Source organism: Marmota monax, unplaced genomic scaffold (genome assembly GCF_021218885.2).
Source record: "Marmota monax isolate L192 unplaced genomic scaffold, Marmota_monax_Labrador192_F-V1.1 WCK01_AAM20220418_F8-fsc00160, whole genome shotgun sequence".
NCBI classification, from domain to species: domain Eukaryota; kingdom Metazoa; phylum Chordata; class Mammalia; order Rodentia; family Sciuridae; genus Marmota; species Marmota monax.
Genome location: NW_026694183.1, coordinates 3,341,204 through 3,362,991, shown reverse-complemented (window position 1 = coordinate 3,362,991; position 21,788 = coordinate 3,341,204). Strand labels below are relative to the sequence as shown.

The 21,788-nt window shown below is 59.5% G+C and overlaps 1 protein-coding gene across 1 annotated transcript; it reads right to left on the bottom strand.

Moving 5' to 3' along the window:
• Positions 1-1,627: 1,627 nt before the first annotated feature.
• On the bottom strand, positions 1,628-20,969 carry Lmtk3 (lemur tyrosine kinase 3). The gene is made up of 15 exons (XM_046466369.2): positions 20,647-20,969; positions 19,605-19,738; positions 19,196-19,346; positions 18,633-18,709; positions 18,084-18,202; positions 14,491-14,578; positions 14,077-14,225; positions 13,544-13,628; positions 13,336-13,457; positions 13,068-13,217; positions 10,159-12,674; positions 7,391-7,794; positions 5,487-5,622; positions 5,234-5,371; positions 1,628-2,132 (listed from the first exon to the last, which is right to left on the bottom strand). The coding sequence occupies exons 1-15, from the start codon at positions 20,720-20,722 to the stop codon at positions 2,116-2,118; spliced, it is 4,362 nt and encodes a 1,453-aa protein (XP_046322325.1). The 5' UTR covers positions 20,723-20,969; the 3' UTR covers positions 1,628-2,115.
• Positions 20,970-21,788: the final 819 nt, after the last annotated feature.

Here is a 21,788-nt window from a genome sequence, read left to right as displayed (position 1 = left end):
CCCCTGGAATCTCAGAATGTGATCTTATTTGGAAATAGGGTTATTGCAAATATAATTAAAGATGAAGTCATTACTTTGGGCCCTAATCCAATATGACTGGTGTCCTTATAGAAAAGAGCAATTTAGATGAAAGGACACACTGAATATCATGTGGAGAGGAAGGTATTTACAAACAGAACCCAAAAGTGACTAGTGACCACTAAGAGCCAGGTTTGGAAAGTTATGCCGCAGATCTTCATCACAGTCCTCAGAAGTAAACAACTCTCCTGGCATTGATCTTGGACCTCTAGCCTCCAAAACTGTGAGATGATGAATTTCTGTGGTTTAAGCCACCAAATTTTGAGATACTTGTTATATTAGTTCTAGTGAACTAATATGTCCCTCCTCCCTCAGACCCAGGGCTCCAGGGCCCAGCCCTCCTCCCTGGGGCCTCCATGGCTGAGGCCATGCACCCCCCCCCCCCCCCCCCCCGCCACCTCAGCAGTTGGGGGAAGAGGGAAAAACCCTCATCCTCTCCATCCTCCAAGCCCCAGGACTTTCTTTCATTTGACCCCAATACCTTCACCACCTTCATTCCTAAGCCAGTGTCTATGGCACCCACCCTTGCCCCTTCTCTCTTCCCTCATCCAAATTACCTCCCTCCAATATGCTGGTAAACCTGGTCTCAAGGTGACGGGGGACAGCCCAGGGCCAAGAGATCAGAGATGCAGAGACAGCCCCAGTCACAGGGAAACGGACAGAGATGGAGGCAGAAACCGGAGAAATGGAGGGAAGGAGACAGAAAGACATAATCGACACAGGGAGAGATGACAGGGAGACCCAGAGAGAAGGCAGGGATGGGAACTCAGACAAAGAAACAAACAGCATTAGACAGTGAGTGGGAGGCTGCGCAGGACCCGGATGGAGAGATGGGAAAACACCAGGCGGGTGGGGAGCACTGGGCCAAAACCCAGGAACTGTGCTTGGACAGGAGAAGAGTGTCTGGGAAGTGGACAGTCACATGCAGAAATGGGTACACTGGGCCAGGTGTGATGGCACACACCTGTAATCCAGGGACTCTGGAGACTGGGGTAGGAGGATCCAAAGTTCAAGGCCAGCCTGGGCAACCTAGTGAGACCCTGTCTCAAAATTAAAAAAAGAAAAAAAAAAGGGGGGGGGTGAACTGAGGCAAAGCCTCTGTGGGAAGGAGGTTGACTCTGATGTTTAAGCACAGGCAGCAGTGATCTGAGAAGTCATCTGGGTCATGTCCAGTGTGGGCGTCAGCAGGTCATTTCTGAGCCCCCACCCCCCGGCCCTGGCCCTGGGGCAGCTTCTGGCCACTCCTGCAGGCCACCTGGTGAGGAAGGTGGAAATGTGGCTCCCAACCCTCGCTGACTCCTCGTGGCTTCTTGAATGATGGATCAGGTGAGGCTGCAGCCAAAGTTGGGCCTGGCACCCACCAGACTCCAGCAGGGATGCAGAGAAACACAGGAGGCCCCTCTGCTGCATGGGCCTGGGTGCTGCAGGGAACTTGGGTGTCCCATCTGCCTGATGGGGGCCGGGAGAACGGTGTCCTCGATAGCACCGGCTCCATGTGTCCTCCCTCCCCACGTCACCTCCCCAAGCACACACAGGCTCCACGTTCCTCCAAAAAGTTGTTTTTATCTTTTTTAAATAATGTGAAAATGCCACGCGAAGGTTGGAACCAGAAGCCCCTCCAGGGGCCAGGCTGGGGAGGGGAAGGGAGGCGCGAGATGGGGGGTCCAGGTCCCCGAAGCCTGCGGCCCCTGCATGGGGCTGGGAGTGGGCGAGGTGGGACCTTCGTTGTGCCCAGGGGCGCCAGGCCCAAAAGAGTTCAGTTCAGTTCCAAGAAAGGCGGCTCTCCAGGAAGGGATGGGGGCTTCCTGCCTCATTTGGCACCGAGGGGGTCTGGGGGGTCAGGGGAGCCGTCCGGAGGGCTGGGGGGTGGGGGGCCGGGGCCTCCCGTTTGGCACATGGTGGGGGAGGGGGAGGGCCCAGCCTCAGGGACCTCCCCGGAGTCGGCGTCTGCCGTGGTGGCAGTGGCTCCCTCGTCCACAGAGGATTCTACTCTCAAACCCTCTTCTGGGGGTGCAGGGGGGTCAGGTCTTTGGGGAATCAGTTCTCCACGGGGCCTGAGGATAGAGAGAGAGGAAAGAGAAATGGAATTACAGGAGGACAGGCTCATGGCCTCCAACTCAAATTGAACACAAAACCAAGGGAGTCCCCACCATCTGCCCTGTCCCCGTCTCTGTCCTCACCTACCCCATTTCCCCTGTGTGCCACACACTGGCCTCCTCGCTATTCCTCTGATGTTCTAAGCAGAGCCTTGACCCCAGGGCCTTTGCTTCTGCTGTCCCTGCTGCTCTGAACGCTCTTCCCATGTAGCTCAGACCCTCACACAATGTGCCCCTCAGAGGCCTTGCCTATCCGTTTTGGGTCAAGTAGTTACCCGCTGGGGTAACTGGTCACTTGCTTCCCTCTGAGTAATTTTTTTCACATTTCTCACTCCAGGGCCATCCCAGTCATTCTGGAAGAACTTTCTGTCTCCTTACCCCTCTACAGCAGAAGTAAGCCCAGTGAAGACCAGCACAGTGGTCAGTGTCTGCAGCCTATCAAAAGTTCCCTCCTTCCCCATGGAAAAGTCTCTCCCCAGGAACCTCCCGCCAAACTTTCCCAATACCAGTCCTCTGGTCACTCCAAGCCATACAAAAGCCTTGTCCGGCCCACAGATCCACAGAGCTAAGGCCGGCACGTGAAGGGTCTCACCAAGGGCTACTGCCAGCCCGAACAGACTCCACCGCCGGCGTCTCCCTGGGGACTCACTCCCACTCTGCGCTCCCTGTCCCAGAGCCTCTGCTTTCTTCTTTAAATGGGAAACATGGCCCCACACTCCTTTACTTTTTCTTTTTTTGGTACTAGGAATTGAACCCAGTGGAATTAACCAGAATTATATCCCCAGCCCTTTCTTGAGACAGGGTCTCACTAAGTTACTGAGGCTGGCTTTGAACTTGTGATTTTCCTGCCTCAGCCAAGTTGCTAGGATCATAGGCGTGTGCCACCATGCCCAGCTCTAGCTCCTTTACAAAAGAGTAGGGAGACCTGGGGCATGTGGCATCACTCAGCACCCAGGAAATGCCGAAGTGGGCAGAGTGGCACCGAGCACAGAGGGGGTGCCCACTGCGGGCCCCGCCATGGCCAGGGACTCAGCAGCTTCCCAGCCCGGGCTGCACTGGGAATATCTGTCAACTGAGTACAGGGATTTGGGGTTTCGCACGACTGGGCTCTCTGTCTCGATTTCCAGTGACTAAAGGTGAGGTCACCCTAGCTGACTGGCCCTGCTGGCCTCAGCCCTGACTCATCATTTGGCTGGTGTCCCTGTGCCCTGGAACTATCCCACTTCTCCTCATGGGAGCCCTGCCCTGAGATAGGGGTGTCAGGGAGGAAGTGACATTTGGGGTGAGGCCTGCAAATGCAGCCAAGAGTCAGCCCAGCCCTGTCTGCTCTGCCCTTGACTCTGCCCTGCCCCTCCTCCCTGTGGTCCCCACTCACCAGCTCCTCTCCTGGATGCCTGCCCCAGCCTCTCCCCTCCACCCAGTTTCCACTCTCTCCCACCTGTGGACTCCTCCTGGCCCCAGAGTGCTTTCCTATACCCAACACTGGCCCAGCCCTCCTCTCCCTACAGCCCTCCATGGCTCCCTAGCATCCCCAGGATGGGTCCCAGCCTCTCAGTCCACAGCAGGCCCTCCAGGGTCTTCCCTGCCCCTCTCACCTCGGCCATGCTGGCCTCCCTTCTGTTCCAGGAACCAGCCAAGCTCTCTCCTGCCTCTGGCCCTTTCTGCAAGCTGTTCCCCGACTCATGGCCCTAGCATGCTGTCCCCTTCCCTTTCACCCATTTAATGACAACCAGCCCTTCAAGTCCCTGGTCAAGTGACACAGCTACTGGGAAGACAAAGCCCTTTCCTCTTGTCATTTGCTTTCTCTGTGATTCAGGCGGTGTTTGGGTGCACAGCCAGGCAGACTCTTGGTCAGCACTGAGTCCCCCCAGCCCACACAGCCCGCACACGGGGCACTCAGGGAACGTCCACCTAGTTAAGGCAATGACAGCTGGCGGTTAGTGACCACTGCTACAGTCAGGCTTCCTGCTCCATACACAGGATCAAACCGTTTAACGCCCTCAACTGCCTTAGGAGATGCTATTAATTATCACCCGCATTCTAGAGATGAGGAAACTAAAGCACAGAAAGGGAAAGTGACTTGCCCTAAGTTCTACAGCTGAGAAATGGTGGGGCCAACTTTTGGACTCGGGCAATATTTGGGGGAGCAGTAATGGAACCTTCTCTGAAAAGGCCCAGTTGCATCTTGCACATTCTCAGCTGTTTTTGAACACAAAGCCACGGGCATCCTGGGGTGTTCTCTGGATCGGCAGCAGAGGGCAGCAGAGAGATCAGTCCAGCATCCGTCCTGCCAGCGAGACTTGCCGGTGCCCTCTCACTAGCCTTGGCTTCCCGCAGTTATCAACTAAGGATGCCCGATCTTCTCCCAAGACGGACTGAGAATGGGCGATATAGAATGTGTGGAATGGCCCAGGAAAAGAGCCTGACAAATCATGCATACTGGAGTAGGCGTGGACTCAGGCCAGAGATGGGGGTTCAAATCCCAGCCCCTCCCTCCTTTCTGTGCCTCAGTTTTCCCTATTGTAGAATGGGGACAAGAATAGAATTGACCCCATGGGATCACGGTGGGGACTACGTGGGTTAAACACCGCATGCACAATGAGGTCTACATGACAGCTTGCTGTAGTTGCAGCAGCAGCTGCCATCACTGCGGTGGGCCTCCCTGGCCACCTCCTCTCTGCTGCCGTCCTTACTACCCAGCGTGGAGCTCGCTAGGTTCTCTCTGCCCGCCTGGCCAACACGCCTCCACCAGCGGAGTGGAATCCAGATCCAGCAGGTGCCAGGCAGGAGCTGGAGCCAAGAAGTGGGGCAACGATGGGCAAGAGAGTGTGTGTGTTGTGTGATCCTCAGAGAAAGGGAATCTCCGGCTCAGGGAGGGGGCGTGAGTGCCCAAGGCCGTCTGCCGGACTGTCTGACTCGTCCCACAGCTGAGTGGGTGTCGTGGTGACTGAGAGGGACTAAGGAAGAGGCAGACGCAGGTAAATCCAGAGCTGAGCAAGGTGCCGGGAAACGTGCGGACGGAGACCGCAGAGGGCAGGCCGGGGCCTGGAGCACTGTACCTGCGGGCCGGGCGTCGGGGGCCCGGGCGGGCGGCCCCGGGGTCTCCAGCGCAGGCGAGACGGAGAAGCGGGAGAAGCACAGGGGGGGGCCTGGTGGGGGGAGGAGGGGGAAATCCTCCGCCCACTCGAAACTGCCTCCTGGGGGAGAGGAGAGACCCCGCCAGCCCTCAGACTCCGCGGGGTCCCCGCGGTTCCCGCCCCTCGCCCCGCCCCTCCCCTTGCTCCCCGCCCCGCCCTCCGCCCCGCCCCTCACCAAAGCCGCTGTCGTTGCTGGGAAACCCATCTCCGGGGGTGGCGGGGTGGGGAGGCGTCGGGGGCGCTGGGGGCGTTGACGGGTCCGTGTCCCCCTCGGAGGGGCCCTGGACGCTCAGCTCGTTGGTTGGCGTCTCCTGAGGAGGCAGATGAGGGCACCCGAGAGGGCACGAACGTCACATCCCGCCCACCGCATCCCTAACAAGCCACAAGCCCCGCTGACATTTCCGGGGCTTCAGGTGTCCCGAGTTGTCACCGACTCGTACTCTATGAAAAGGCTGCCGGGACCCCCGTCTGCCTCGGCTCCGCCTTAACTTCGACCTGGCCCGAGGCTCCTTACCTGCCTGCGAGCCCTGCCCACAGCTAAGCCCCGCCCAGGACCACTAGTAGCCTCCGCAGGACAACTCTCCGGCTTCTCACGGCTCTGCTTCCCGCGTTGCCCCAACACAAAACCATCTCCGTGAGCCCCACTCCATCTTCCTCGGCCCACCTCTCTCCCAGATTTAGGTCGCAGGCGTCCAATTTTGTACCCCAGAACTACCCCACCCTGTTCACATCCAGCTCCAGGAGGTGATGATCCTGCCCCTAAGACCCGCCTTCAGAAGTGGCCCCAACCCAGCCCTCCAAGTTCCAATCTTTTGGGGGGGGGGGGAATAAAAAACTGGGCTGGCTCCAGCTCTTGACTCTGTTCTCGTTCATCTTATGACCTCAGCCCTGACCCAGGTTTATCCAGACAGGCCCTCAGTCCATAAGCACAACCACCACGCCCTTCCGCTTTATCTTCTAAACTAGGAACTACTGAGCTACATCCCCAACCCTTTTAAATTAAAAAAAAATTTTTTTTGAGACAGGTCTCGCCAAGTTGCTGGGCTAGCCTTGAACTTGCAATGCTCCGGCCTCAGCCTCCCAAGCAACTGGGATTACAGACAGGCTTCTTATTAAAAAAAAAAAAAAAAAAAAAATTTTTTTTTAGTTGTTGATGGACTTTTATTTTACTTACTTATAGGCGGTGCTGAGAATCAAACCCTGTACCTCATACATGCCAGGCAAGTGCGCTGCCTCTGAGCCCCAGTCCCAGCCCCTTCTGTTACTTTTAACACGATCCTCAACCCATCTCTCTATGACCCGCCAGTCATTAGTTCCTCCCATTCCTGATCCTACCCCAAATCTTAAGTCCCACCTGGTTAAGATCCCCCCACCCTGAGCCAGCCTAGTCCAAACTGCACTAGTCTCCGTCCCCACCCCTAGGCCACGCCCCCATCTGCTCAATACCTTCTGCCTAGCCTCTCCAGGTTCCTCTACCAAGTCCTTCCCTTTTCTTCCAGATCCGCTCACACTCTGCAGGCCTCTCTAAGCTCTCCATATCCCTCCACACCACAGGTCTCCCCCTCAGTCCAGTTCCAACTCCCTCTCTAGAATTCGCCCACCCCCTTAACCCCTTCCCATTCCCACGTCTCATTTTCCCAGTCTCACCTCATTCCCTGACCAGTTGCTCTCAGGTACTTTCCCACCCTCCAGGCCCCGCCCCCTCGAACCCTGTCCCATCTAGGCCACGCCCACCACGACCCTCTCTAGACCAGGCCTCCTTCCAGATTCCACCCTCGCTGGTCCACCACCTCTAACCCCGCCCAGTCGAGGTTTGGCTCCCTTCAGGCTGACCCCACTCCCAACTCAGATCCCGCCCCATCCTCACAGCCCCGCCCCATTGCTAGGTCTCATCCTGCCTTTCTAGACCTGCCCCATCCCTTGACCAGCCCCAGGCTCCGCCCCATACTATAATCCTATAAGCCATGCCCCCTGTGGTCAGGCCCCGCCCCCGCTGGTCAGCACCGCCCCACCAGAGGTCTGCCTCCCTCCAGGCTGCTGACCGGTGCCAGGCTACCCGCGACCTTTGAGGATGCCCACCTGGTCGAAGAGGTAGACGGTCACGTCCCCGTGGAAGGAGACCATCTTGCGTTTCCTCTCCAGCTCGCTGTCCTCGGACTCGTCGGCCCCGCGCGGAGACTTGAGCAGCCCCCGCAGCGGGCGGGCCGCGTCCGCGTCGGCGCTGCTCACCACGACGGGCACCGGGGCTGCCCGCGTCCTCCCGGAGCCCCGCTGCCCCGCCGCCGCGCCCGCCTCCTCGTCCTCCTCCTCGTCCTCGTCCTCGTCCTCCCCGTCCTCCGCCGGCCCCGGCGCCCCCGCCCCGCCGGCCTCCCCGCCAGCCGCCCCGACGTCCGCGCCCTCCCACGGGGGCCGACGAGGGCCCGGCCCCGGGAACGGCGTGAGCGTGAGCGGCGGTAGCGCCAGCGAGAGCCGCGAGAGCTTGGCTGCGAGGGGAGAGAGCAGGTAAGCGCCTGTCCTGGGTAAACTGAGGCAGGCCCTCCCACCCAGCTGTGTCCTGGGGTAAGCCCTGGGCATAGTGCAGGCCTTGGTCTTCCGCCTCCACCCTGAACTGAAGGGCTGCACCGAGGCTGTCTCCACGCAGGGTGAGAAAGAGCTCGACCCCACTCCTTTGCTTACTCTCCCCATGGCCCCCCAGAACCCAGAGCAAAAAGCCCCAGCTTCTCTCCACGGCCAGGCAGGCTAGAGTGCCTGGCCCGGCTTACCTCTCACCTCTGTCCCCATTCATTCTTAGTCCAGCCACATGCCGGCCCCCTTCTTTCCACCTCTGAGCCATTGTAGGTGCAGGGCCACCTGCCTGGAAATCCCTTTTCTAGCTCAAGTCCTGCTCCTCCTCCAGCTCTGGGCTTTGGGTCAGGCACACCTGCTGGGTCCCATATCTGGGTCCCTCTCCCTCCCAGCAGATTTTCTCAGCATATAACTATGTTTCTGTGGCATTGTGGTTAGTGTTTGCCTCGCCCCGGGACAGACACTTGAGCTGGGTTCATTTGTGGCATATTCCCAGGCCCTGAGCACATAGAAGTACTCAGTCAACATTTGTGGGATTAATGAATGATGTTCCCTGTTGTTTGACAGTGAGCAAAGTACTTCCCCCCTGTGGCCCTTGATTGCCAAAGCTGGGTGTCTACAAGTCCCTTCTCTAAGCCCTTTGTCCTAAGACTTCCCAGGCTCAGCCTGCTGAGAGGGAAGACTTAGCCTAACTTGCTCCCTTGCCAGTTTTTCTGAACAAGAAGGTCCACCTCTTTGAGCAAACAGAGTTTGCTCACCAGCAAATGAACAGGGGCAACTCATTCCTCCAAAGATGAACTGTGTGCAGTCCCTGGGGGTGGGGGTGGGGTGGGGCAGTGCTGGGGATAAGAGGTGGGCCAGGAATGGGGTGGGAGAAGGATGGGTGTGGACTCGGTTACCTTCCTCCTCTCTGTTACCTTTCACTGACCTTTTAGGATTCTCTAAACATGCCCGACTAGTGTCCGCTTGATGCTCTCTACCTGGACACCCTTCCTTCAGATGTCCACTTGGCTCACTCCCTCCTTCCTTCACAACTGCCCAAAAGTCACCTTACTGAGGTCTTTCATGACCAACCATCTCAGGGTGATGGGGTCGGGGGAGGGCTGCTGCAGAGAGAGCACTCTCAGGGGCCATGGGTACCCAGAGGAAGGACAGGGGACAGCCTTTAGAAATCAGGAAGCCTTCCCAGGGAAGGGGAATTTGGGGTAGGGTCTTGAAGGGTGAACAGAGTTCACTGGTGGAGAAAAGGAAGCCAATCCCAGCTTCTCCTCACCCAGCAACTGAGCCCAACCCAGATCCACTGAGGAATCTCAGCTGCTAATCCCCAACATTTTCATGCTGCTCACAACCACCCCAAGGAGGTGGCAGTGTGTGACACCACAGGCCTTGTGGAAGGAAAGGCCTGTGTGCTGCCCCCTCCCAGACCCTTGCCCACACAGCCACAGGTGACCCTTCTCCAGTGTAAAACAGGCCAGGCCCTTAGAACTCCCACATCAGCAGTCTGGCCTCCCAGAGGCTGGCGACTGTCCCTATGTCCACATCTAGATAGGGCTGCTTATCTTTCCTGTTTATCTTTTAACAGCCCTCCAGGTGACAAGAAGCTTCCTGTGTCCCATCAACATTCACCACTCAGGTGTTCCCTCCCCTCAGCTCACAGCACCCCTAGGTCCTGGTATGCCCAGAGACAACTTAGCCTACTGTCAAATTCAAATCAGAGATCACAGGCCGGCAGCGGGGCCTGTGTGTATGGTGTATGTGTGTGTGTGTGTGTGTGTGTGTGCAGGCTGACTGTCCCCCTTGAGATTGGTCAGCATCATTAATAAAACCCCAGCGCTCTAGTTTAAAAGGGGAGAATAGCAGCTGGAGCAACCCCAGGTAAGCTTCCTGAGGGTGGCATCTCCTCGAGACAAGGCACTGGCTCCCAACCCCTCTTCAGTCCCCTAGCCCACTTTGCCATTGCCCTAAGCATGGGGCCCTGTGGGCATCTGACCTTGAGACCCCTGGTCTAACTGGACTGCAGTGACAGCTGGGACTGAGTCCCGACACTGGATGAGTGCTGTGGACTCCTGGCTCCGCCCTTACAACCACAGTGAGGCGGGGCAGCGCAGTCTGGACATTTGCCCAAGACAGCCACGAGCAAGGGAACAGGCAGGATCTGAGCCCAGCAGTGGCTCCAGGGTCTGCGTGCACCAAGCCAGCCAGACCTGCCGCTCCTGACCGGGAGGCCCCTGCACCTCGCACCCTGGAAGGAGTGGCCCTCAGACTCCCCACAAACCCCTCACCTTTGATCTGCTCGCTGTTCCCCTGAGGGGGTCCCAAGTCCAAGAACAGTCGTGGCATCTCGGGGCCCTTCCTCTCGGGCTTGGGGGGGTCCCCGTCTCCGCTGGGTGCCGTGTCTCCGGCGGCCCTGCTGTCTGGGACCCCGAGTTCTCCCTCGGGGGCCACCTCCGGATTGGATCTCTGGGGCGCTGGCTCCGGCCTCCTCAGCTGGGCCTCCAGTGGCGGCGGTGGCAGTGGCTGTGGCCTCGTGCTGTCTACCCATCCGGCCTTTGCGTCCACGCCGCTTCCGGGGCCGCCGCCGGGGGCCATCCCCATGCCCACTGGGGCTTGGCCCCCACTCCCGAGGTCCAGCCTCCCAGCCCCGGGGGCTCTCTGCACCCCCCCAGTCTCGTGGGCTCTCCTCTCGGTCCCGGGTTCCAGTGTCCCGCTCTTGGGGGCTGGGCCAAGGGGGCCAGGGGCTGTCTCCAAGCCGTTCTGGGGCAAGGCCACCTCGCCGGGTATGGGGGCTTTCTCCAGTGAGGTCTCTGGGGCTGGCTCCCCGATCGTGGGGGCTGGACCCCCACTCTCGAGCGTCTTCTCCCAGGGCCCTGGGGCTCTCCAAGGCCCAGTCTCTGGTGGTCTCTCCGTGTTCCTGGGGAATCTCAGGCTCCCATTCTCTGACACCATCTCCTCGCTCTTTGGGGACACCAGTCCCCCATTCACCAGCAGCTTCTCCCCGGCCTCTGGGGACCTCAGCTCCCCATTCTCCAAGGCTTTCTCCTCCTTCCTTGGGGGTGTCAGGTCCCCATTCTCCAGCACTTTCTCTTCTCTCTCTGGGGACTCCAGGCCCCCATTCTCCGCCACCTTCTCCTCGATGCCCAGGGCTCTCTGATCCCCGTTCTCCAACACTGTCACCCCGTTCACGGGGAGGCTCAGGTTTGGGGCTTTCTTCCCGCCGCCCAGGACTGTCAGGTCCCTGTTCAGGCCTGGGACTTTCTCTCTGTTCCCGGGGCCTCTCCCCGCCTTCCTGGGTCCTGTCTCCCGGGATGTCACCCCCTTGTCCCCTAGGAGGTTCCTCGTCACATCCTCCCGCAGGGACATCAGTAGCTGCTCGGTGCTCACTTGAACTACGAAAGTTGGCTTCTCCCGGTTCCCTGGGGGTGGGTGGGGACCCGGGTCTGGGGGTGGCCGGGGCGCTCCTGGGTCGGGTGGCTCGGGGGGAGCCCGCGGCCGAGGGACCCCTTCCTCCTCGGCCGCCCCCCCACCTGGGAAGGCTCCCTCGGGGGAAAAAGGGGTCTCGGTCTCGTAGCCGCTGTCCCCCGGCTTGGGGCCCGGAGACGACAGGCCTGAGCCTGGACTGGCCACGGCCGACGGGGGGTCGGGGGACGGGGCCGGTTCCGTGGAGGCCCGGGGAGGTGGCGGCGGGGGGGGGGGAGCGGGAGGTGGCCCCCGCCCGGGGTACTGGGGTGCTGCGGCCCCCATGAGGGGGTCCAGAAATTCGGGGGGGGCTGAGGTGGGGGGGGCCAGGGGCAGGTCGGCCAGGGAACCCCGCTCTGCCCGCAAGGATGAGTCGTCCTCGGGGGGGTGGGGACAGCCAAGGGCAGGGTGGCCCCCCCAGCCAGCCACGGCGTCTCCCCGCTCCAGTGGCAGGCAGGAGCAGGCCCCCTCGCGGCTGCACAGGGGGCAGGGCAGGGGGCCCCTGCGGCTGGGGCCACCCCCGAGGCTGCTGCTGTCTTCGCCGGGGGAGCTGCCCTCCTCCTCCTCCTCCTCCTCGTCGGCCCATGGGGCAGTGCCCCGCTCCCCCAGCACCTCGGCAGGGTCTCCGGCCAGGGTCTCCCCAGCGCCCCGGCCCTCGGGGTCCCAGCCACTCAGCAGGAAACTGCCTGATGCTGAGGACTGGGCTGGGAAGGGCCGGGGCGCAGGGAAGAGGGGGGACGCCCAGGTCTCGGACACCAGCTGGGGCACCTCGGAGGGGGCCTGAGGGGCCTGAGGGGCAGGCACGCCTGGGTCCAGGGGGTCCCAGTCGTTGGGGAAGAGGGGCTCGGGTGGGGAGCCATGCTCCTCCAGGCGGATGTAGTACTCGCTGCTCACCGAGGGGCTGCGGGCGCTGATGACCGGCAGCACACTGGGTGTGGACAGTGCCTCATAGAAAGGGTTGGAGGGGTTGGCATGGGGGGCTGGGGGTGCAGACGCCGGCTGCCAGGGAGGTGCCCCCCCACCCCGGCCTGCCCCACGCCTCGCCTTCTCCCACAGGCACTCAAGGTTGAGGCCACGGCTACTCTCAGTGACCGTGAGCACATCATCAGGGTCAGCCCCAGGGAAGCCATCCAGAAGGGGGAACGGCGAGGACAGGGTCCCTGGGCGGGGTGCACTGTGCGATGGCGGCCAGGGCCAGGGGAAGGGACCATCTCGGGGTGGGGGTGGAGGAGGTGGGGGTCTGGGGGGGCGCTCAGAGAGCAGGTACGTGAGCTGCAGTTGGAGATCAGAGGCTGAGGGGCGCTGGGCAGGCGGCCGCCAGCAGGACTGCAGGATGTCATACCTGGAGGGAAAGAGAGAGGCAAGCGTAAGCAGGGGGATCCCCAGACAGGGACGGAGACCCCAAGAGTGGGCCTGAAGCCTCCAGGTGGGTCAGGGTCCCAGAGAGAGAGGGACAGTGAAGTCAAAGGGAAGAAGGAGCCAGGACACTGTCTCCATCTGGGCTCTTAGTGAATTCACAGTTCAGACCCCAGCTGTGCCACCTCCTGCCTCAGTTTACCCACTCCAAGTGGCAGATGCTGGCAGAGGGGGGTGAGAAGGTCACTTCTCTGTTCTTGGGAGCAAGTGAGACTGTAGGTGGTGTGTGGAAGAGGTGGAGGGACTGAGACCATCCTGGGTGGGATGGGCAAGGCTAGGGGCCAGGAGTCAGGGCCAGGAGTCAGGGCCTGGTCCTCACCAGTAGTCGGCATAGGGCAGCTTGAGCCTGGGGCGGGCTAGCTTGACGTGCTGCTGGCGGACAACAAAGGCGAGGACCTCCTCGTCTGACAGGTGGCGGTAGGGCTGTGCCCCAAACTCAAACAGCTCCCACAGGGTCACCCCCAGGGACCTGTAGGGAGCAGAAGGCACAGAGGGCTCAGCGCAGCCCTGCCCCTCAGGGGTCCTCCCCCAGGGGAGGCATCCAGTGATCTTCCATCTTCCCTGCCCTCCAAAGCCAGGCCCCTTACCAGATGTTGCTCTCTCGACTCTGGTCCACCACCATGAAGGTCCCGTGCAGCTCTCCGAGGAGTTCGGGCGCTGCCCAGCGCAGGGGGATCCACAGGCGCTCGGGGGTCAGGTAGTAATCCTCCTGGCGGGGGAGGGGCCAGGACAGGGTCAGGAGGGTCAAGGCACCCCCAGAGCCCCCCCCCCGCCCGGGCGGAGGGCCGCCCCCACCTTGTAGTTGCTGTGGGCCAGCCCATAATCTCCGATGCGCACCGTGAGGTCAGAGGTCAGCAGGCAGTTGCGCAAGGCCAGGTCGCTGGGGGCGGGGCGAGGCCAGTGAGCGCAGGACCACGCCCACTCTCCCTCTGACTCCGCCCCTTACTCCCTTGCCCAGGTTGCTTTGCCCCCGCACACTCCTCTCCCCTAACTCCTCCCTTTTCCTCTCCTGGTTCCTCCCCTCCGGGACTCTCCCCTCCTCTGCTGGCCCCTCCCTCTCCTAACTCCTCCTGTTTGGGCTCCCCCCGCCCCTCCCTGGCTCCTCCCCCTTTGGCTCTTCCCCTCCTCTCCTGGCCCCTCCGTCCCCTGGACCACCCTCTTTCCTCTCCTGGCTCCTCCTCTCCTCCTTATCCCCCTGCCTCCTCCCCATTCTCCTCGGCCCCGCCCCTTCTCTTCCCCAACTCCCCTTTCTACTGTGCCTCCCGGGCTTTCCCCGGGTGCCCGCCCTCAAGACACCTCCCTCCTTTAGCTCCTCCCCCGTGGCCCACCTGTGCACGTAGTTGTGCGAGTGCAGGTGCGCCAGCCCGCGGGCGATCTCCAGGCCCATCCTCTGCAGTGTGCGCAGATCTCGAGGGGGCAGCTCTGGGGACAGGCCCTCGGGGGGCCGCTGGGCCCGGAGGTAACGCTTCAGGTCCCCCTGAGAGGGAGACAGGAACAGGTCAGCACAGCAGCCCCTCCAGGACACTAACAGTGCAGCTAGTCTGAAGCGAAGGAGGAGGCTGGACGGCCCCTCGACCTCAGTTTCCCGGCTTCAGGGCAGGCATGCGTACAGCGAGCTCAAGAATGGGGCGCCGCCACACGAGTGCCTCGGGATGGTGATACAGAGTGGGGGGCTGGGGTCCTCAGTTTGCCCCACCTCTCCCTCCTCTAGCTCCCGAGTCTCGCCCCCACCCCGACCTCACCAGCTGACAGAACTCCATGATCAGCAGGAAGGGCAGCGTCTCCACACAGAGGCCCAGGCACTGGAGGACGTTGGGGTGCTGCAGGCTCCTGTGGGGGAGGCTGCGGGTGAGGAGCTGCCCTCCCTCCCACCGCAGCTCCCCCGCAGCACCCAACCTAGTCAACCTCTTCTTTTGTGGTGCTGGGGATCGAACCCAGGACTTTGTGCATGTGAGGCGAGCACTCTACCAACTGAGTACATCCCCAGCCCGTGGGCAACCTCTTTGGTCTATTTCCTCACTCAGAGTCCCTTTGCTCTCCCTCACTGGCCTGCAGTGCCAAGTCAGACCCCGAAGTGACCCATTCCTCCTCATTCCCAGCCTCCTCTTGCCTCTACCCTCCTGCCTGGGCCTCTCTGCCTTCAGGCCTGCCTCCCGTCCCTCCCCTTCAGTTTGTCCCTGACCTGCCATTCACCTGCTCACAGTGCTTTGTGGCTTCCCAGAGCCCTTGAGAGAGCCCTGCTCTTTGGTGTCCTCTGTCTCTAGAGCTGGCCTGTCCCCTCTTCACCCAGTGTACATCTTCCCAAACATGGTGGCAGACCCTGCTTAGGCTCCCAGCCTTGGCACTTAAGAATTCTGGAGAATGCCCCCCTTTGTCAAAGTCCTCTGCAGGCCCCAGCTTCCCCACGGTCTCCCCAGGGAGCCTCACCGCCCTCCCCCATGCTGGGCCAGTGCCCCTCCTCCACCCTCACACTCTCAGTTTGATCCTAATTCCAACTTTCCCAGGGGTATCATCTCAGCCAAGTCATGTCACCAGTTCCTGCCTTCATTTGTCTCACCTATAAAATGGAGCTCCCTCATCTGGTTCTGGAGAGGAATTTCACCAGGTCAGGGAGCTGGTCTGCGCTGCAAGGTCCCAGCTGTTTCTGCTGTTTTTATTTTAACTTCTCAACCCATTGGCTGTGTTTCACCCTCTGTCCTAGCTGTGGCTCCCGAGCCACTGGCTCCTGACCTTGGCATCTACTGTTTCCTCTGCCTGGGACACTCCCCACAGTGCTGTGCATGGCTGGTACCTCCGGTCAACCCTGGCTCTCAGATGCTCCCGTCCAAAGTAACCTGTCTCTGTCACATACTGTCTTATTTCCTCGTGCCACTTATTCTCTGATTTCCTTCTTATAATTTAGTTCTTATTTTTGTGTCTCCTCCACTTGGTGGGGTAAGCTCTTCTAGGGCAAGAACATGGGGGCAGTTTGCTCACAGCTGTGACCCCAGTCACAGACCAATAAGGTGCTCCATAAAAACGTGCTTGGTGAAGGACTTGGCCTTCACAGAGGCCTGCAACTCGGGGGGTGAAGCATTTCAGGCTAGCAGCCAGTCCCGGCAGGGGTAGAAACATGGCAAGGCCTGATGGGGGGCAAGGGTCACTTGGTGCTGTTGGGGCCAGAGGCCAAGCCCCAGCCATCAACCACCTGTATTCTAAAAGCAGCTCTGTGTCCTGTAACCTCCTCCACCTAAGAGAATAGTGCCTTCTGTCCAATTAATTGAAGGCTCACGTGACAAAGTGTTCATAGAGCACTTGAAACGTGGTGAGTGTGGCTGGGAAATCGAGCTTCTAATTTGATTTCATTGTATTTAGCTTAAATGTAAACAGCCACGTTTGGCTGGTGGGTGATAAGCAAGTAAAGAAAATAATGACCAAGTGGGATATGTGTGACATGATGGGACACCCCAGGGCTGTCCCTGTGGGGAGTGAGGGAAGGATTCTGTGAGCTGAGATCTGAGAAGGGAAAGGGAGCCCCCAGTTCAAAGTGCACGAGCAAGGAGCCATGTTCCCGCGGCAGGGAAAGGGGCTGCTGTGGGAGGCTTAGTAAAGAGGAGAGAGTGGCTGGGGCAAGGGGACAGTGGCAGGAAGGGGACAGGGTCAGACTGTGCAGGACCTGGGGTTTGTAGGGAAGACTGGGACTTGTCCTGTGGGCAACAGGCAATCATGAGCAGTTTTGAAGCAAGGGAGAGCCAAAGTCCAAGGTCTGTGTCTCTCAGGGTGAGTCCCACTTTTACAGCTGTCCTCCCAAGTGATCTCTCTGTCACACACCCTTTCCGTGACAGGAAACTTAGTACCTCACAATACAATTATCTGGCAAATGTTTACCCTGAGCTCATCCTAGGAGCCCTTAGAGTGGACGGGGGTAAACAGGAGAGGCACCAAGTCTCTCTTCCCAGACCTCACAGTAACAAGGGAGAAGGGGATAGGGCAGAGCTGCTCAGTGGGTAGCATGGGGGCCTTCCCAGGGCTGGGGGTCTGTGATTCTGGCTGTATCCTTCCTTACCCATGCAGGGGCCTTAGGAAGGGAACCACTGTCAAGTACCCAGCACTTAATACAGGTCATCTTACGTCTTCCCATCTGATCTCTTCATGAGGATATAAGGGGTTCCTGGGCTCACTTGCCAGATGAAGATACCGAGGTTCAGAGTGGAGAGGAGTTGGCCTCTAGCTAAACTTCAGTGCTCCCCTGACCTCCATCATACTTCATATCCCCAGCTCTGTCCAAGGAAAAACCTGAGGCTCTGGAGGGAAGTTTTCGGAGTTGCACAGCCAGAAAGAAGTCGATCTGAGATCTGAACCCAGTTTGACCCTACACTGTGTTCCTTCCGCTTGTAAGGATAGTCTTAGGCCTTAGCCTAAGCAACTCCATTTTAAAACTCCAGTTTGAAACCTGCAGTCTCACCAGGCACACCTACGGAGCCCTCCAGTAGGGCTCTCAGGCATAAACAAGTCACTTCTCCCTACCCTGACAAACTCAGAGTGAAGTGTCTGTCACAATGCCCTCACCCTGATAAGAGGGAAAGGCAAGAAAATCAGGGTGGGGGCCACCAGACCAGATGCTTTAACCTCAGGACAAATGATGTCACTGAGAAATCCAGCAGCAGCTGATAGGGATTGAAGGAGTAGTCAGAAGCCCCCAAAATTTAGTATAAATGATGGAGCAAATGAAGAGACATTCAGCCAGCCGACCCTGATGCACACGAGCCTGAGGGGGACCTTGGCTGACACCCCACTCTTCTCATCTGCCTGATCCTCTGCGTTGTTCTCACCGCTCTCAAACTCTGCAGCAGCCTCTTGACTATGACCGCCTCCCCAGCTGGCCATCAGCTCCACCCCAGGAGAAGCTGGCCTTGGTTCCTGACCTGATCACCACGGTCTGAGTGGTGGGCATCTGCTGGACTTAAAGCCTAAGGCCTGGGACTTCTGATCTGATGACACCTGAACTTAGCATGCAGAGGGAATGTCTGTCCTGAGCCTTGCAGGTAGCTGAGGTGCTGTTTGCAGTGCTTAGAACTAATCTAGAACTGATTGCTGTGAATTGACTATGTCTATTGCAGTGCCCAGCATTAAGGTTGTCATTTTCTTGATTAAGAATCTATAGAGTGAAATTGTATTGAGTGATTTGAGTAAAGCACTGAAAAGGGCAGAAGTGCATGAACATTCTTTATTTCTGCCCCTCAACTGCATAAGTCGCACCTTTTGCCATCGAAACACCATTCCTAAATGGGACCTCTCTGAGGGGCAAACCCAGAGTCTGGGCTCCCAGAACCCCATCCTGAGAAGCCTCCCCTACCTGTAAGGCTGAGCTTCCGAGATGAACTTGCGCTGCTCCAGCGGCCCTGCGCTGGCTCGGAGCTCCTTCACCACCACCTGGGCTGGGGTGTAGTCAGAGAAGAGCTCTCCCAGGATCACCTGGCCAGGGGCACCGCGAGTCAGCGGCTGCACGCCTCTCCACAGCTCCCAACTCCCCACTCCTGTCCAGCCCCCACTTCATATCCACCGCCCCCTCCCCTACCCAATTCGGAGTGAGAGACTCACGGGCCCAAGGTCCGATGGACGCAGGGATAGATGGAAGGATGGACAGACGGACGGACGCGTGGAGAGCCAGGTGGCGAGGCAGAGTGGTCAATGGAGTGAGGAGGGAGGCGCTGACCGACAGACGTGGACGATGGGGAAGGAGGATGCAGGTGAGAGGTGGATGGAGGGGCATGGGTAGGCTGCGGGGCTGAGGGTGGGGAGGCAAGGGGCAGATGAGAAGTGGTGAGAGCAGGGGGATGGACACAGAACAGAGGACAGGCTAGGACTGTATGGACACCCTACCTCCCACCCAAGCCCCACTCACCTTCCCAAACCAGCCACTCCCAATCTCTTGCAGGTAGCTGAGGTGCTGGCGGCTAAGACTCAAAGGGGTGGTCATGTCTGGGGAAGGAGTAGGATGGGGAGGCCCCTGAGCCTCTCTTCTCTCCCAGGTGCCACCTCCCCACCCCCCAAACAGTGGGGACTGGGGTCATAGCAGACACCAATCTCTTTTCATTGGCTGCTTCTAACATTCCATAACAGGATCTCAGCCTCCTCATTGGCTGCCCACAAGATTCCAGCATCCAATCAGCCTTTCCATTGGCATCCTAAGCTCCAATGACTTGATGTCAGCCTCTCACTGGCTGCCTCTGAGGTTGAGATCTAGGCTGATCTCACCATCCAATGCCCCACAAGAATCTGCAAATCTGGTTTTAGAGTAAGCACTGACTTCCACCAGGATGATCTGTCTCCCCACAGGCTACTTCCAAGAACCTAGGGCTCTCACCTCTGCCTTCCCAGTCTTAGCTTCCCTGAAGGGAAGACACTCAGGGCCTTCGGCCCTGTCCTCTGGGACCATGGGATCCTGGTCTGGGTCTGAAGCAGTACCTGAGTGTGAAGGTTGCGGGGCAGGCATTGGCAAGGAGACCTCAGCCAGCGGGAGAATGTAGACATCAGGCAGCGACTGTGATGAGGAGGTCTCCTCTGCTGGGGGAGTGTACTCCCCAGAGCAGTCCTCTCCTTCAGGGTTCTCAAACTCCTGTAGCCAGGAGAGGTGAGAAGGAGAACGCAGGGCTGAGAGATGCACCATAATCATTCTCCTAAGTATGTCTCCCGGCTTCTCTTAACCATCCTCCATCCCAGCCCAATTTCCAGATCCCAGGGTTCCAGGTCTTGCCATAACTTCAGGCCAGGGTGGGCTGTTGGACTGCTGCCCCTTCTCCACCAGTTATCTGGCTTGAGAAGAAAGGCTTGGCCTGGGCCTTCCTCCCCAGGTTGATCCCTTCAGGCACCTCACCTTGAAACCGACATCGCCCCTTTTGCAGCACAGACAGGTGAGGAGGAGGAAGATGAAGGCCAGCAGGCCGGAGCAGGAAATGAGGACCACGGCGTAGGGAGGAGCCAGAGGGGCCCGGCCCAGGGCGAATCCATCTGTGGGCACAGGTCTGGGCTAGGGTTCCAGCTTCCAGCCTCTTGCTCCTGGATTCCAAGCCCCTCCCGTCCCGGCCAGTCTTGGACTACAACTCCCACGATGCTCTGCAACTAGGGTCCCTTGACAGAGGAGCCGGATGACCCAGGGCATTGTGGGAATTGTAGTTTGAGGCCTTCCCAGGTGGTTGAGCTGGGGGTGGGGTCTTTCCTTTCGCCCCAAGCTGGGACCCCCGACCGCATCCCCTCACCCCATACTTGAGCGAATTCCAGTGAGGACTCAGGGAAGCAGTAGTAGTAGTGAGGCCTGGAATGCTCAGAATTTAAAATACGCTCCTACGGACAGCTTCACCCCCCCCCCCGCCCCCATTGAAGGAAGAGGATGAGCCCTAACTGCAGGCTGGTGGAAGATTCTTGCCCCATTCTGAACAACCCCCGCCCCGGTCAAGGGGGCTGAGACCTGTCTCTTTTAAGGACGCTTGGAGTACAGACTTGTCCTCTAGCCCCAAACCAAACCCCCGAGAAGGGAACTCCGCAAGACCTGGGTCCTCCCCAAAGCCAGAGACAGCCTCCGGTGTTGTGTCCGCCTTCGAAATAGTATTCGTCCCCTCTGCCCCAATTCTCCCGGAGCCTCCGTCCTTCCCAGCTCCCTGCACACACCCGCACACACACATGCGTGCACACATACACACATGTTGCCTAACAGACCCCCCTCCCCACCCAGCCCCCAGCCTGCCTCCCCCAGGCCCTGTTGACAGAGACACCGTCCGCGCGGCAGTTCCAGGCCCAGTTTGGCTGCAGAGACGCGCACAGGTGATGCGGCCGGAGCCCCGCAGACAGGCCCCGGGCAGGCAGTGAGGCCGCGGTGGGGGTGGGGGCCGCTGGACAGGCGGATGGCCGCACAGACTCACCGGGATGGGCCGGGGACGCCAGGCAGCCAGAGGCGGAGACGGCCGCGAGGAGGATGAGGGCGCCAGGGGCAGGCATCTTGTCGAGGATGGAAGGGAGGTGGAGGTGGTGGCGGCTGGGGAGGAGGGGGGGCGGGCCCTCAGCCCCCAGCCATGGGGACCCGCGCGACCCTGGCCTCCCCCCAGCCCAGGAGTGGGGCAGGAGACGCAGGACGGGGGAGGGAGGGGTTGCTTACTGACTCAGGTACCCCCCTCCCCCTCTTTGAAGGGACAGACAGATGAAGGGATGGAGAGGCGGACAGAGGAGAGGAGCCGGGGAGCCGGGTTGCTGGGGTGGGGGGGAGAGGGTAGGATGGGGGGGCGAGACTGAGGGCCCCGCCCCCGAGGACAGCCCGGATTGGGGGAGCAGAGAGCCTGTCAGAGGAAGGGTGGGAGGAGGGAGGATGGAGGGAGGATGGAGCGTTGTCATGGCAACTGGCTCCTGGTAGCATTGGCTGCCGGGAGGGAGGGGAGAAAGGGGAGGGGGGGACAGACAGGGACCAGTAGACCCTTGGGGCGGGGGAGCAGTGTCCACAGTGCCTGGCCGTGACTCCACTGTGACACACCACTGTCATGGACACGTGTGCTACACACTGAGATGCAGATGTCAAGCACACACAGCCCACACACAATGACACATGTCGCAGAAATCCTCATAGACAAGTATATCACATACAAAGGTGGACAGCCATCAGCAGACGGGGACACGTACACGTCACACACAAAGATGCAGGGACAGGCCACACTGGGAACACACAGGGACAGTCCAGCCCTGGCACAGATGCACCCGGCCACACAGGAACATCAAAGCATCACAAACACACACACACACACACACACACACACCACAAAGTAAAGCTCCAAATCCGCAGACACAGGTGCCTCAGACAAAGATCCACAAGGACACCATAGTGACACGGGGAGGCACATAGTCACAAACGTAGACATCCACACACCAATAGGCAACAAAGAACACCCAGACACAAGTATCACATATATGCACACTGCACAGATATACACAGGCATTGCTTGCACTGGGGAACACAGAAACATGTATCACACACGGGAGTGCACAGGGACACAACAGAGACATGCACAGACAGGCA

Excerpts from the sequence above, each read along its gene's own strand:
- Lmtk3 (XM_046466369.2), bottom strand. The coding sequence starts at position 20,722 with ATGCCTGCCCCTGGCGCCCTCATCCTCCTCGCGGCCGTCTCCGCCTCT. Across the intron at positions 19,739-20,646 it reads GGCGTCCCCGGCCCATCCCG|ATGGATTCGCCCTGGGCCGG; the intron begins GTGAGTCTGTGC and ends CTGTGCCCACAG. Across the intron at positions 13,629-14,076 it reads TCGCACAACTACGTGCACAG|CGACCTGGCCTTGCGCAACT; the intron begins GTGGGCCACGGG and ends CCCCGCCCCCAG.